The sequence below is a fragment of the Monodelphis domestica genome, chromosome 5, assembly GCF_027887165.1.
Source record: "Monodelphis domestica isolate mMonDom1 chromosome 5, mMonDom1.pri, whole genome shotgun sequence".
In the NCBI taxonomy this organism is placed as follows: domain Eukaryota; kingdom Metazoa; phylum Chordata; class Mammalia; order Didelphimorphia; family Didelphidae; genus Monodelphis; species Monodelphis domestica.
Window position 1 is genome coordinate 225,228,259 of NC_077231.1, and position 17,036 is coordinate 225,245,294.

A 17,036-nucleotide genomic window follows, 5' to 3' on the forward strand; every position below is an offset into this window, starting at 1 on the left:
TTGGGAGACATTCCTTTACTTTCCAATTCTTTGCCACCATAAAAAGAGCAGCTACGAATATTTTTTGTACTAACAAATCCTTTCCCATTTTAAAAAAATCTCTTAGGGATACAGACCTTGTAGTGGCATTACTGGATCATTATTGTTCCAATTATGTCATATCCCCATCAACATTTATCATCTTCCTTTACCAATCTGATAGGTCTAAGGTGGTAGGTACCTCATAGTTGTTTTAATTTGCATTTGTATAATCAAGAGGGATTTAAAATCTTTTTTCATAGGATTATTGATAGCTTTGATTTCTTCATCTGAAAATTCCCTATTGCTCTCCTTTGACTCCTTATCAATTGGAGAATGACTTGAATTCTTATTAATTTGACTTCTTTATATATTTGAGAAATGAGACCATTATCAGAGAAATGTGTCAATTTTTTTTTCGGTTTGTTGTTTCCCTTCTAATCTTGATTACGTTGGTTTTGTTTACACACAACTTTTAAATTTAATATAATCAAAATAATTCGTTTTACATCTTGTAATGTTCTTTATCTCTTGTCTGGTCATAAACTCTTCCCTTCTCCTTAAATCTGATAGGTAAACTATTCTATATTCTGATTATAGTATTACTCTTTATGTTTAAATTATATACCCATATTGATCTTATCTTGGTATAGGATGTGAGATGTTGATGTAAATCTAATTTTTGCCATACTGTTTTCCAATTTTCCAAGCAGTTTTTTTAAAATAGTGAGTGCTTATCCCAAAAGCTGGGATTTTTGTGTTGAGGTTATTTTACCTCTAATCTATTCCATTAATCTACCCTTCTCTTTTTTAGCCAGTATCATAATCTTTTCATGGTTACTGCTTTAAAGTACAATTTAAGATCTGGTAAAGCTAGGCCACCATCCTTCTGCATTTTTTTATTCCTTTGATAATTCTTGACCTTTTGTTCTTCCAGATTAATTTTATTATTTTTTCTAGTTCTATAAAAGTTTTTTGGTAGTTTGGTATGGCACTGAATAAGTAAATTAATTTAGATAGAATTGTTTTTTTATTATTATATTAGTTCAGACTACCCATGAACAATTAATGTTGTTCCAGTTGTTTAGATCTAACTTTATTTGTATGACAAGTGTTTGGTAATTGTGTTCATATAATTCCTTTGTTTGTATTGGCAAATAGATTCCCAAGTATTTTCTATAGTCTATAGTGATTTTAAATGGAGTTTCTCTTTCTAACTCTCTTGGGGGTTTTTGGTATCCTGTAACTGATATAGTTATTAATTATTTCAACTAGTTTTTTAGTTAACTTTCTAGGATTCTCTAAGTATACCATAAACAAAGAATGATGGTTTAGTTTCCTTATTGCCCCACTTTAATTCCTTCAATTTCTTTTTCTTCTCTTAATTGCTAAAGCTAGCATTTTTAGTACAATATTAAATAATAGTGGTGATAATGGGCATCCTTGCTTCACTCCTGATCTTATTGGTAAGGCTTCTAACTTGTCCCCATTGAAAATGATACTTGCTGATGTTCCCCCCCACCCCCTTCTTTTTAGAGAAAATGTATGTATGTAATTTCAATTGCCTTCCTACTCTAACCCATCCCTGCCTGCCTCTCACCCTCCCCCAATTGAGAACTAAAGAAAAACTTTAAAACATGTATATACAAGCATTGGCCATATTCAAATATATTTCTTATTCTGAAAACATTTGGCACATAAAGAATAGCAAAGAAGTAGCCCAATAACTTTTTCAAAAGTTTTTTGTTGTTGTTGTTTTATAATAAATCATACATTTAGAATTGGAAGGGATCTTAAAGATCATCACTTCATTTTATAAATGAGGCTACTGAGTGACATCCTAAGAACTGAAGAGAGAAGAGATTTGACTCAGGTCACTCAGAGAAAGGCCAGGATCTGAACTCTGGGGCACTTTGACTGAATCCAGTGCTCTTTCATCTTCCCCCTTTATTTGTGTTTGTAAATATGGAAGTAAAATTCTTATGACCATTACTTCTTTCACACTATACTTCCCAAAATAAGCTTGATATAGACTAATGCACTATAATCTTTTCAAGGCCTTTTTAATAATATAATTTCTTAGACCTGATTCAGTACTGTGATATTTATACTCTTTGTTTAGTCTCCTGTTGAATAAACTGTTGTTTGAGGAACTGTAACATCACAAAATAGCGGCCATAAATCTTGATAGAACCATAAGTCTTTTGCAGTAACTCCAGAGCCCACATGCTGTGAGTCACTCCAATAGACTTGATTACATTTTAGCAGTTTGGGAAATCCTCTGGGTTTTGTGTAGGTATTTCATGGTTGGCATTTTAATACAACTTTTCATTGTATTATTCATAGCCTTTTGAGATACTATTCTTTATTCCAGTGGGAAAAGGATTTCAAGATTTTTTTAAATTTTCTTTCCAACAGAGATTTTTAAGTGAAGCTGAAATTAGAATGAGTTGATTTTAAATGTTTCTAATTTTTAGAATATTATTAAATTCCTTAACCTTGTATAGTCATGTTTATAACTACTGTACTAGTGTACACCAGTCCAACCAAGCTCGAGGAGCTGGAGTGCCTCCTTCTAAGTCTAAAAAAGGTCAAACACCTGGGGGAGCTCAATTTGTTGGTTTGGAACTATACAAACGACTGAAAGAATTTCTGAAGAATTATTTGACAAACCTTCTTAAGGTAAGATTCTTTTACATTTTTAACTGAAGAGCTAAAAAGATAAATGGAAATTACAACAGAGACATACAAAATGTGGAACAATAGTCTTCCAGTGTCATTTAATACTATTTCTTAAACATATATGGGTAAATGTTGAAATTGTTTCAGGTCTTTTTCCCATGGTAGAAATGGAAATTTTTCCATAAACAACCTTTCTTGTAAATTTTTAATGCCTAATACACTGTAAAATTATATGGTCAGATCCTTCTGACAGATTGAATAACCATTTGTTGGACATTATATAAGGGATTTGTGCACTGGCCCAAGAGGTTGGGCAAGACGACATCTAAGGTCTCTTGATTATATATCCCATTTCTTAAATTACTTCCCTTTAAATTATTTTAAGTTTCTTAGTAGAAATTCATGGACATTTTCCAATTATCACATAAATGAATTTAGTTTATTTTAAGGCTAATTTTCTTACAAATATTTACATATATAAACTGTTAAGAAGATAGTTCATCTTAGAAATTTATACAGTGTCTTTCTCAAAAGTAGTCTTACTGTGAGACCCAGGAATTTTAGAATTACTACCTTAACCAAAATAGGTTTCAGAATTCTTAATTCTTTTGAGTATGGTTTGCCCTGCTATACTCCTCTTGCCTGGGTAGTGATTAAGTCTTTTCCCCTTCATCTTCTGCCTTTTTCTTCCTCAGTCTTCATCTCTGTAGCAAAGGCAGTGTGGTGCCTTACTTCCAGCCACACGGATGGGCAAGTGGGGCCTTCAGCTGGTGCTATACATGTTATATAGAGTGAGTGAAGACCTCTATACTCTCTACCCTGCAAAATTTAGCAGAAAATTTTCTGTGCACATACTCATACTTTGAACTACACAGACCTAGTATAAAATTTTCAGCATGCTCCAGATTATTTGTTTTTTTCACAAATACCGTAATACATTGGAAACATCAACATGTTTCTAAGAAAATAGAATCAATTGCCCACAACTTGTAAGTTAGTATTGTCTTCATATTTATTCCTCACTTAGCTTGTTCCTTATGTCTTTCTGAAAACAGTTTTTTTAAAAATGTGTCTTGATAAAATGAATCCCCTCATTTTGCTTAATGTATATAGGTAAAGGATAAGACATTGTAATATAGTATGTAAAAGTGTTGTAGCTATTCTTTCGTAGCAATGAAGTTAACTTTGTATTTTATAATGTATGATTTTTTTAAATATTCCTTTACATTTGTTATATTGAGACTTTTGTATTAGGAACTTTATTTGGTACATAAAAGCTTTCAGGAGGCTTATGGAAGAATATGAGTATAAAAATATACGAGTTTTTCTTTTTTTTTTCCTTTTTTTAAAAAACCCTTACCTTAGAATCATTACTGTGTATTTGCCCTAAGGCAGAAGAGAGTGGTAAGGATTAGGCAATGAGGATTAAGTGACTTGCACAGGGTCACACAGCTAAGATGTCTGAGGCCATATTTGAGCCAAGGACCTCCTATCTCTGGGCCTGACTCTCAATCCATTGGGCCACCTAGCTGACCCCAAAGAAAGTTAATCTTAAATAAAAGCTAAAACTTTAACCTAGTTGGTAAACTTTGTAATAAAAGTAATTCAAGAAAGGTTAGCCTCCAGCTGATAATTTTTCTGCCACCCAGAACTCATGAAAGGACCTAATTAAAGCATGGAGATGCATTCCTTTCCTTTGTAGGGTCAGAACCTTGCTGCCCTTTTATCCTATAGCATATCAAGAAATATCCAATGAAAATTGATTTGTATTCGTGGAAGAATACATGCTACAATGAAATAGCATCCGTTGAAATAGTGAAGAAATAATAATTATATTTTTTCTTATTCTTGTTAAAATAAATAATTTGAACTTTTATTTTTTCTGTTGTAAGGAAAAAAGTAATAATGTGTTTCTCAAGTTTTATTCATATTTTTCTTCATATTTTGGTGTTTTATTTAAATATAAAGAAAGAGTTTTCAAAAAAATAAATAATATAGGTACCAGAGGGGACTGAAGAGTATTAAAATTCTAGAACTTTAATGATTTTAAGGAAATATTTTGCCTTATATCTAAAGAAATAACTAACCTTTCCCCAAAGATTCAGAATTTTCCTTGTTTGCGAATGTATAATTTTTATATGCATTACTTACACACCTTCATTGGAATTTATTCTTAGCACAGGATTTTTTTTCCCTATAACATACAGGATATATGTTAAATCATCTGGTATTGTTAGAATATGAGTATATGTACATGAACATAGATAAATGCATTTTTATAGACTAAATCTCTTTTAATTCTTATTTTTAATATATTGATATTAAAATGGAGTGGTCTTAAAGTTTTAGTGAACTTACTTGTTTTAGGATGGAGAAGATTTGATGGATGAGAGTGTACTGAAATTCTACACTCAACAATGGGAAGATTATCGATTTTCAAGCAAAGTGCTGAATGGAATTTGTGCCTACCTCAATCGACATTGGGTTCGCCGTGAGTGTGATGAAGGACGAAAAGGAATATATGAAATCTATTCAGTAAGGATTTAGAAAAGCCACCTTAAAAATGTGTATTATTTTCTTGAAGATATTTCATCTGTTTGTAAGGTGATCTAAATGTAGATGTTATTATATTGCCTTAGATTATTTGGTCAGTTACTACTTGTAATTTGCTGTGCTAAATTCTATCATTAAATACTACTTAAGTACTTTGTTGAATTAAGAAAGTTAGGGTAAGTAGTTGGGATGCCAAGTCTTGATTGGAAAACTGCTACATTTACTTCTTACTTATACTTTTAATTATGTGTTTGAAAGATTCTTCTTTATAGCTTCCAAATATTCATCATTTTCTTTTGTAGGGACAGAATCATGGTGCCCTTTTACCCTATAACATACCAAGAAATATCTAATGAAAGTTTCAGTTTATTATATGGGTTTATTTTACTCTATACAAATAGATTCAGAAATGGTTAAGTGATTAAATCACTGCTAAAATAGCAATTTAGCCAAGAAAGCTTTTCCTAGAGCAATTAAGGGAGAGGAAGAAAAAAGACCAACAGCTCAGCTTGTGTTTGTGAAAACAAGTAGAAAGAATATAGCAAATATATTTTAAGGATATATAATTACAAGGTCCAGCTCTATATAATGAGGCTATTGCATAATAGCAATGCTGATCTGATTTTATCAAATTATGTTAAAGAAAAATTCATGATATTTTTACTAATTCCTAGCTTCATAGGAGTCATCCTCACTCCAAATAACAGAAATGTTTTGAGGGATTATAATTATCTATTTGCCTGATGATTTATACCTCTTAGCCATAATAAAATATTACAAGTTTTTGCAGAAGGTTGTATTGACAGTCATTGAATTTATATAGTAGCTACTTTATCTACTCCCCAAAAGAATATCTTTTAAAGTTGGGAGGGATGAAAATGTTAGAATAGAATTTAATAGTGCCTAGGCAAGGTAAAAGAAAGTGATATATGGGACTCATTCACAGATGCTGTTCCCTATATTCCTTAGGGAAAATAACTAGACCATGAAGCATCAGTGCCAGGTATATTTCCTCTAAGCTATTACAGCTTTTCCTTTCTCCATTCTCATGATCAGACTTGTATCATAAACCATAGTATTTTTTGTGTGTGTGTGCACAAAATGTCATTTATATTTTTTACCAAATTTTACAAAACCTAACAAGCATTTCTATATGCAAAGGGAAAAGATTGTACATAAATGAAATCACAAATTTTCTTATCTATTTAGCTTACTTTCTTTATATCTACATAATCTCATCCATAAATGTCCCATCCCCCCATGCCCTCCATGCCTCACAGAAGATATTATCTTTCATGTTTTCACCTTTCAGTTCATTTTATTCAGTTTATTCTTCTATCATTAATTCTGTAACTGTGTATATAGTCTTTTCTTGGTTCTACTCACTTAACTGTTCATTATCTTGAAGTTCTTATATCCATCACAATCATATACTACAATTTGTTTAACCATTCCTAATTGATGGGCATCCCCTCAATTTCCATTTCTTTTATCTGAGGGCCTTCTTAGTAACAACTTACACACCAAGTGTAGCCTGTACTAATGAAATCACTGACCAATCAGAAATCAAAAAGCAATTTAATTGCCTCGTAATGACAAATTTTGGATTGTAGGTGTCACAGACACTTTTTTTTTTGGTAGGTCTTACACTATATCCTCAAAGATACTGTTCTTTCATTATGTCCTCAAATCCCTGTAAGATGGGGTTGCTTTCTCATTTCAAGCCTTCAGTCTCTTCTTTTTACTTTGTGCTTTTGGGGTATTTTTATTACTTGCCTCTTGGTAGCTCTTCCTTCCTCCAGAGTTCCTTATAACAAAGGAAATTATTTAAGCAATAGAAACTTATCTTTCTGCCATTAGTGACAATGTAGGCAGCATTGCATATGTGCTTGTAGCTCACTGTTTCTAAAGATGGGGAAAGCCCTTTTGATCATCCACTCTCTGAATTCAGATGTCTTTTTAGAGTGCTATTCCTTGAGTGTGGTCATTATCTTCTTGTGGTTTTGCTTTCCCCAGTCTTCTTTAAGCCTTGTCTAAAAATATTTGTTCTACCACCAAAGCTTGTTAGTTTATATACTGGTCAAACCTTTTGAGTATGTTTGATTTGGACAAATAAGGTTCAAATTGTATAATTGCTATGTTTGCTCATAAATTAGATGATCTGATTTATTTTTTTCCCCAAAGTTATTTTTCTCTCATTTAAAAATTTTTCAGATGTATTGCCCTGCCCTTTCTTTCATATCGCCAATTATTTGTTTTGTTTTGTTTTTTTTCCTCCAATGAGCTATTGATTGTGAAGGTCAGATAGGACCCAAAAAGACTCAGTTTCAGCCCAAGAGAGTAGAAAACTCTTGTGCACTTAAAGGAACAGGGCACCTTTTTGTTGTAAGTGTATTTTCACTAGTTTCCTCAACTGTACTAAGTGTTGGAAACAGGGTAGTCAGTAAGTAATAGTGATAGCTATAAGAAATTACACAAGGAGAATAGTTGTGCAAAGCAACAATGAAGCCACAAATTATTTCTCCAGTGAGGTAGAACTTCTCCTTTCCCTTTTTTTGTTGCTTAATATTCACATGTTTTTCCAACAAATGCACTATTTTAATCAAAGTATTTAATTTGTTGTTAGTGTTTAGTAAGCATGATTTTATTTTGTCATATAAGTTCTGTGGAAAACTGGAAAATCCACATGTTCTTTACACTCATTAAAATAAAGTACATCATTTATTTCTGTTCATACTACTCATCAGGATTTGGGGTTATGTTCATGCAATTCAAAACAGCCACATAGATACCAAGCAAAAGATCCCAGGGTCTCTGGTTTTCACACTGAAAATAAAGATATTGCTATTCCCTGCAGTATGTTGGCCCTGCTGAGAGTAAAGAGTTCCAACCCTCCCAGTTGAGTGAACTTTTTACCCACCAGATTTGAAAAGGCTCCCCCCCTCCCCCCATTAATAACTTGGAAGTTAAAGATGGCAGGTGTTAATACTCTACCTCCATTTAGTGTCCTTGATACTCGAGTCCATCATGGATGTGGAACCTTCTCTGTGTCCTCAGTCTGAAAGCACAAACTTACAGAAAATATTCTTATACTCTGGCATTCTTACTGTTTCTTCCCAAATAAGCTCACTCCTCTCCTTGTAAAGCAAAACTTTCCTTACCATCTTGCTCCTATCCTTGCTAGAAGGGAGTCATAGACAGCTTCTTAGCCCATCTTCCACCAGAAGCACATCATTTTATTTGGCATTTTATTTCCTTTTTTTAATTTAAGCTCTATTTTAACTGCCTACAAAGAGATCTTTATCCATAGGTTGGTTATAAAAATGAATTTTTATCAGCCTTTCTTGTGAAATACATCAGAACATGAGGCAGAATTGCTCCTTTTGAGTCTCTTTCTCTCTTAAATAGCCCTTTCTAGATGAATTTCCTATAGTTGGAGTTACCAGTTGTATAGATATGCTAAACTGATAATCTCACTTCAGAACAAATTTGTGGATAGTAAATCCTATTCAGGAGTAAAACCACAATCTCTTGACAGATTTTTTGCTGCTCGAGGAGAAGTCCGTTACATTCGATTTTTCCACAGTGTATCCGTCTCTGTGTACAACGTTCTCTTGGTTCTGTTCTTTTCACTCTGCATCAATTCCTGGAGGTCATTCCAGTTCACATGGAATTCCTCCAGTTTATTATTCCTTTGGACACAATAGTATTCCATCACCAACAGATACCACAATTTGTTCAGCCATTCCCTAATCAAAGGGCATCCCCTTATTTTCCAATTTTTTGTCACCACAAACAGCACAGCTATGAATATTCTTGTACAAGTATTTTTTCTTATTATCTATTTGGGGTACAAACTCAGCAGTGCTATGGCTGGATCAAAGGGCAGACAGTCTTTTAGTGCCCTTTGGGCATAGTTCCAAATTGCCCTCCAGAATGACTGGATCAATTCACAACCAGCAATGTCCTGACCTTGCCACATCCCCTCCAGCATTCATTACTTTCTGTTGTTTTCATGTTAGCCAATCTGCTAGATGTGAGGTGATACCTCAGAGTTGTTTTGATTTGCATCTCTCTGATTATAAGAGATTTAGACCACTTTTTTCATGTGCTTATTAATAGTTTTGATTTCTTTATCTGAAAATTGCCTATTCATGTCCCTTGCCCATTTATCAATTGGGGGAAAGGCTTGATTTTTTTTTGTTGTACAATTGATTTAGCTCCTTATAAATTTGAGTAATTAGACTTTTGCCAGGTTTTTGTTATAAAGATTGTTTCCCAATTTGTTTCTCCCTTCTAATTTTGATTGCATTGGTTTTGTTTGTACAAAACCTTTTTAATGTAATCAAAATTATTTATTTTGCATTTTGTAATTTTTTTCTAACTCTTGCTTGGTCTTAAATCTTTCCTTTCCCAAAGATCTGACAAGTATACTATCTGTTTTCACCTAATTTACTTAGTTTCCTTCTGTATGTTCAAGTCATTCACCTATTCTGAGTTTATCTTGGTGTAGGGTGTGAGATGTTGATCTAAACCTAATCTCTCCCATACTGTTTTCCAATTTTCCCAGCAGTTTTTGTCAAATAGTGAATTTGTCCCAAAAGCTGGGATCTTTGGGTTTTGAAGTGTAGAGAAGGTTTTGTTTTTTTGTTTTTAACCCTTACCTTCCATCTTAGAATCAATACTGTGTATTGGTTCCTAGGGAAAAGAACAGTAAGGGCTAAGCAGTGGGGGTTAAGTGACTTGCCCAGGGTCACACAGCTAGGAAGTGTCTGAGGCCATATTTGAACCTAGGACTTCCTATCTCTAAGTCTGATTCTCAATCCACTGAGCTACCCGGCTGTCCCTAGAGAAATCTTTTTAAAGAATGCTGACTCATTTGGCGTCAGGAGATAATGCTCCCTCAATAGTATATTTGAAACAATTTTGCATATTTTTCAGTGCCTTTCTAAGAACAATGCAGAAATGGTACCTTTTCTGTGAATGTTGATTTTTTTGTCTTTTAGAAAATTGAAACTAATTTTCAGAAATCCTATAATGTCCTATAATTATCCTATAAATCCTATAATTATGATATCAGTATGTTGAGGATCAACGTTTACCTACTTTCAACCTTGTCGCCTACTTAGTCTGAGCTGTAGGTGAACAAGCCATTCTACCATTCATTGTTCCACATCACTCTTTTAAGACTCTCTAAGTCAATAATTAGCTGTTGACTATTTTAAACTCAGAAACTTGGTTACTTTTGTTGTTGTTGTTGTTAATTAACACTTAGAGCTACCATAATAAAAAGTAGCAGAAGTCTTTGAGGTCTTTGTAGCAGGTCTCTTTTTCAATCAAACTGGGCTTTAATAGAGCTGATGGTAGTAGTATTGATAGATTTTAAATGTCATTTTAAGGCAAGGGTTAAAAAGTGTCAAATAAAATGTTTTAATGTGCTTCAGAGATTTGGGGGGGGGGATTAGTGATGTGAGCTTTGAGTTCATATTCAAATTGCTTATTCTGTTCAAAGTTTTAATTTCTGATCTATTTGCACTGCTACACCATTTTTTAAAACAAAAACTTCTCTTCGTTTTAAAAACTTCTTTAATTTTATATATTAAAAAAGAGGACCCAGAACCTTAAGATATTTTTGTAATGAATGATAAATTTGTCATCATTGAATTCCTCCTGTGGGACTCTGAGAACGATTTCAAAATATTTCCCTTTTCTGCCCACAATAATGATTTTTGTCTATTTTGTGTATGTGTTGTGGGATTTGGGGAGGACACCATGATCTGTGGAGAAAAGATTTAATGGAAACCAAATAAAAACTTTAAAGAAATTTTATCAACAGGACCAAGTTAAAGTAGAATTTAAAATATAGTAATTAATGCCCTTAAAATGGAAATTATTGTGCCTTGAAAACTATGTTGTTATTGTTTTTAATTCAGATAACATAGAAGAAGTGTGATAAAGTGAATAAAAAGGTATCTTTGAAGCCAGAAAGACCTAGGGCTCAAGTTTTGATTCTTGACACACACTGACTGTATGATCAGGTTTCTCAAGTTCTTAGTGTTTTTGCCATTACCCTAAGACTGTTTGCAAAAAAGGTGTATGTCTATATTGGAAGAAGGAATTTCCTCACTCCACAGTTCCCTTCCTGCACCAGTGAAATCACAGCACCCTTGCTACCAAAAGAATATACAAATCTTGATTCAGTTTATAGCTATTAATCTAATGCTATAAAAAGAAATTCACAAAAAAGCTAGAAATTTTTTTGTTTTTCTAGGAAGATTTACCTTCCTATTAAGTTTTTTAAATGTTCTATACATCTCTAATAGGCTAATACCTTGTACTTATGACTTATGTTTTAAGTAAACTGATAAAACTTTGATCTCTCAAGTCCAGTGTTTATAAAACAGTAGGCTGTCCCCCCATTGAATATACTTTGCTTGATCTGTGTTCTCCAAAAAAGAATTAGATATATGTATAAAAACATGCCTATTTGACAGTTCTGGCTGTTATTTATCAATGAAGGGGAAGTGATTGACTTCTGGTCTTCGATTTGTATTTTTTAGTACCAATCACCTTTAGGCTCCCTTGTGTCCCAACAGCAATTTTTTCACACATTTCCTTTTTCATAGTCACCTCAATCTATTTAGCTTAAAAGCAATTTGGGGATAGGATGATGATGTAATGGGAGAAATTTTAACAAGTGATATAGGTATAAATTTGGCTTCATTAGTTTCTAGGCTATAACTAATCAGAAACAGTATGCTATGAACAAATAACTTCTATTCGCTGCTCTATTCATTATGCTGAAAACGGGTTTCTGAGCTCATCAGAGTGCATAGATTCCTGGTTATTTGTACCCTAGTTAAATCATGCAGGAATTAAAGATTATATCTGGGCACTGAAGAAAAGATACTGTCTTCAGTGCATAGAATTTAAAAGCTAGGAGATGTTTATGAAAGACAATTAGAGTGCCTAAAGTTTTTAATGCAAATAGCTAGTAAAGGCAATGTGCTAATTAATGATGAGTTGATATTTTAGATGAATATATCATTAAATTGTTGTCATTAAGAAATCATAGTTGAAGTATTTTGCTACCTAGAAATTTCTTTACTCATAATAGAAATCTAATCTGTATAATCTAGATAAGTTTCAGATTATTTTCCTGCCAAAATCAAAATAAGAATAATTAATCTGAGCTTCTGTTTTTAAAACCCACATTCCTGTAGTTTAGGATTTTTAAAAATAATACTTGATAATTACATAATATATAATGATAGATGTGTTATATATACTCTAATGAAAAAGTATATATGTGTACTGAAATTTTTATGGGAGGGGGTCCATCTTGGTAAATGAGAATTGCCATTATTATGTTTCAAACTAAAATTTTAAATTCTGTTGGTCAAACTTATTGGAACATATTTATAGTTAAGTTTGAATGCATCTCCCACTACAGTTAAAAAAGCATTTATGATTTTTTCTCAAGTAATGAAATTTTACCGTGATATTTTCTGCAGGTTGACTTATCTTTAGAAGCTGCTAATCAAATTATTTTGAAACATTTGTTCTCCAAGTAATTAATCTCAGTGATAGTTCTTTACTTCTGAAATTATAATTTCCTATGGAGATGTTGACAGCTATTGTAGTTTGGGATTCAGGTTGTCATTTATAGCATTTATCAGTGGAATTCACAGTTAGGAACAATTTGAAATATAACTCAATATATTTTCTCCTCTTCCTTTTTTTTTCACTTTTAAATTCCAGCTTGCACTGGTGACTTGGAGGGATTGTCTGTTCAGGCCATTAAATAAACAGGTACCTATTTTGCTGTGTTCCATTAAAAATTCTCTCAACTATTATTAATTCTTTTCTAGCCTATTGTACATTATGTTTAATTGTTTATTCTACATTACTAAGTGATTTTCTATTATTTTTTTTTTAAGGTAACAAATGCTGTTTTGAAACTTATAGAGAAAGAAAGAAATGGAGAAACCATCAATACAAGACTGATTAGTGGAGTTGTACAGTCATATGGTAAACATAATTTCCTTACGATTTATTTAAGTACTTAAATTTTACTATACCAAATGAAAAATCTAGGCACAGTTGTAACACATAATGCATTTTGTATGTGAATATAAATATGTATCCACGAACAGCTTTAAAAATTCAAACTGTTTCATTTTACTTCATTGGAGACATACTATTTTTCTCAGCATGATGAATAGCAGGTGTTGAATAAAGGTTTCCTTGAATTTAAATATGTTACTATATCTTGGTATCACTGAAAATTTTAATTTTGTTTCAGGATAAAGACTGCTCAATATAGAAGAGAATCTTCATTAGTAGGAATGCTTGTTAACCAGGACCCTAATTTTATTTAAAAATTAAGATAAACTCTTATTAAAATCTAAAAGCATCCTGGATTCCCTTGTTTATATTATTTCTTGGTGTTAAAAATGAAAAATGCAAACATGTTGGAAGCTTGCAAATATTTTATGAACTTTGCTTCCATGATAATGAAACAACCATTGGCATACTAGGGAATTTCACAATTGCAGAAATAAACCTTAACAAACCATACATTTATAGTGCAATGTTTGTATATGTTGGTTTCAGTGAGTAATTTAAAAAATGTAAGACATAAAACTGTTGGTGGTGAGCAGTGTACCTTCTCACCCATGCATCAGAATGAACTTGATTTTAGCCTTTTAAATTTCTTCTTTTCTTTTATGATAGTTTGATTATTAGTGAATTAATAAATTTCCGTAGTGCTGTAGAATTTAGAAATTTAGTTAGTTTTAAAATATATTTTAACTAATTGACTCCCAAGATTGCTACAGTCTATGAAGCAGGAAACCAAGGATGAAATCATTTTAAAGAAAATGTTTATTTGTTTTTAGTGGAACTTGGGCTTAATGAAGATGATGCTTTTGCCAAAGGACCCACACTTACAGTGTATAAAGAATCCTTTGAATCACAATTCTTGGCTGACACAGAAAGGTTTTATACAAGAGAGAGCACTGAATTTTTACAGCAGAATCCTGTTACAGAGTACATGAAAAAGGTAAGTTTAAAGTATAAACAAATTAAATTTTATTTAAACTGGTGGTTACAGAAGAGACAATCTTTTTAAAGGTTCTGAGTCTATAATTTGCTATACACCTATGGTTTTGTTGTTTAGCATCATTCTTCATATGTAAAAGATACATAGTAGGTGCAGTAAGTTCATAATTCATAAATAGTGAAAAAAACCATTTATAAAAGTGTAACATTTCCTAATGTTTATGTCATAGGATGACAGTTGTGATGCAGTAACTAAATGTCCATTATATGATATGCCGTACAACAAAATCTACTTTATAGTGAAATTTTAAATGATAGTACTAATACCAACTATGTGGAAAATGGCATAAAGAGCATGCATGATATGCTTGTCAGAGAGAGAGAGTATGTGTGTATGATCTAGACAGAATGAGTGGCAAAAAGATAAGCCTAAGCACTGTATTGGGCCACTAAGAACAAGAAGAAGGCATGTTGAACTTTTCTATGGGGATCTTGTTGGAAAACTTGGACAAGAATTAAACAGGATGAGAAGGCAAGCAAGGGGTTTCAAGCTGCTTTGTTTAAAAGGTAGTGCCCACATTGGTGAAATCTTAGATCCACTCAAGTACTATAGTAATGACATTATTTTAAAGAGGTATCTGAATAGGAAGTAACTTTTGGAAAGGAAGCATTACCACAGCAGTCATTTAGTCCTATTGCTGTCTTATTCTTTTTATTTTTAGTCCAGCTTCTGTGGAACCCACCTCAGTCTTTGTAGGTATTTTTAAAAAGTACTATAATACACATTCATTACATTTTCTGAAGGTTTATTTACTAAAGTTTACATGTTAATTCTTTAAAAACTGGAGATCATAGAATAGAGGTGGTGAAATACAAAAGAGAAAGCTCTGGCTTGTAGTGTTGGAGGTCCTGGGTTCAAAATTATTTATACTTTTATATGCTAAAGCACATCACCAGTAGTACCAAATGGTATGTTGAGAAGACTTGGGGGTAAATGAAAGCTGACTCGTAAGTATGTGAAGGGCTATGCTGTCGAAGGTTCAGATTTGTGTTTCTTGGCGCCATAGGACAGAAGCAAGGAGCAGTGGATGGGAGTAAAGGAGAGACAGCTTTGGGCTTTAAGTAAGGGCAAGTGTTGTAACAGAGCCATCCGGCAATGGACTAGGGGAGAGTGCCTCAGGAAGTCAAAAGTGTCCCTGTCACTAAGGAATTTCATAAGAGAAGCTCATGTTCAGGTAGGGGATGGAATCAGAGGACCTTTCAGGGTCCCTTCAACTCAGACACTATGAATCTAAAAAGAAATACACTTTAATTATTTCCTAGGCAGAGGCTCGTCTACTCGAGGAACAACGGCGAGTTCAGGTTTACCTTCATGAGAGCACACAGGATGAGTTAGCACGGAAATGTGAGCAAGTGCTCATTGAAAAACACTTGGAGATTTTCCACACAGAATTTCAGAATTTATTAGATGCTGACAAAAATGAAGGTGAGCTGCTAAGACGAATTTATAGATATAAATTGTGATTGCTGATTATATAATTATATTAAATGTTCCAGAATTATAGTAAATAGTTTGGGGACACATTATCAAAGCTGTTTTAAAACATAGGCAGTTTCTTGGAGGGGGAATGGGGTGCTAGAGATGTAAGTGTAGGAAAGTCCACTGAGATTGCCAAAAACAACTGGAAAAAAATTATTTAATAGCATAATGTAGGAACGGTCATGTTATTTTAAAATGTAGACATTCCCTCCAGAAATTTTGCTCGTCAGCCATCCATGCCTTCCTGCCTTCTGTGGCTCTTATTCATATCCTCCCAGAAGTTTGGCACAGGGAGTCCAGTATTCTGGAGACCTACCTAACTTTTTCCCTTGACTCTGTGAGGAATACCCATGGCATATATATACTGATCATCATTTATCTTTTGCTTTCAAGCTGTGATAACCCATCTCCTACTTCAACTGTCTATTAATGACATCCCTTACTCCTTATTTATAACAGTAGGGCCCCTTCAAGCCTACTTTGCATCTCTCTTCTAACCTCTGAGCTGACAACAAAAACTTTTGAGAGTTATGTTATATCCTATTAAAGACAAAATCGCAAAAGATTGGGGGAGGAGGCAGAATTAGTTGTTTGTACCCTAAATATAAGATCTTTGTCAGTGATGAGCAGTGATAATGGTAATGAAATAAATGTTATAATCTCTTGATACTGTTGCCATAAACAAAACCAGAAGGCAGAAGGAATTTGAAACTAAGGGAAGGATAGCTCACAGGTGTTCTTTTGAGAGTTTAGCAGGGTTGTTTTTCAATGGTAATAAGAAACACCATGCATACCTGAATGCATAATGGGGCCTAAGCGAAGAAATAATAGATTGTAAGGTATGGTTTTGATTATAAGTGCAAGATGCCAAAGACATATTGACTCCACAAAGGTTTCATGCTAATATACCGTGATTATTTTCTTTGAAGGTGCTAGACATTATAAACACTGAACTGTTGTGCACCTCTCCCCTCCTTTCTCCTCTGCCTTATAATTGATTATATTTAATAGATAGGAACTGATTGTTTACTGAGGTGGAAATAATTTCTGAGTGAGTGACCTGGGTAGTCAGGTTACCCATGATCCCTGATTTCCATCTGGAAGGGACCTTAGAAATCAATAAGTCAAGCCACTTTATCTTCTAGTTCAGTGAACGCTGATGCTCAGAAAGGTTGTCACT

The 17,036-nt window shown here is 33.1% G+C and overlaps 1 protein-coding gene across 6 annotated transcripts in view; it reads left to right on the forward strand.

Moving 5' to 3' along the window:
* The window catches only part of CUL1 (cullin 1), a 106,323-nt gene that overhangs the window by 51,847 nt on the left and 37,440 nt on the right, over positions 1-17,036 (forward strand). For all 6 annotated transcript variants that reach the window (XM_007504520.2, XM_007504519.3, XM_007504518.3 and 3 more), the window contains exons 3-8: positions 2,526-2,700; positions 5,068-5,235; positions 13,015-13,065; positions 13,194-13,284; positions 14,154-14,317; positions 15,640-15,802. In XM_007504520.2, coding sequence (XP_007504582.2) covers positions 2,526-2,700; positions 5,068-5,235; positions 13,015-13,065; positions 13,194-13,284; positions 14,154-14,317; positions 15,640-15,802 — 812 coding nt within the window. The remainder of the gene's footprint in view (positions 1-2,525; positions 2,701-5,067; positions 5,236-13,014; positions 13,066-13,193; positions 13,285-14,153; positions 14,318-15,639; positions 15,803-17,036) is intronic.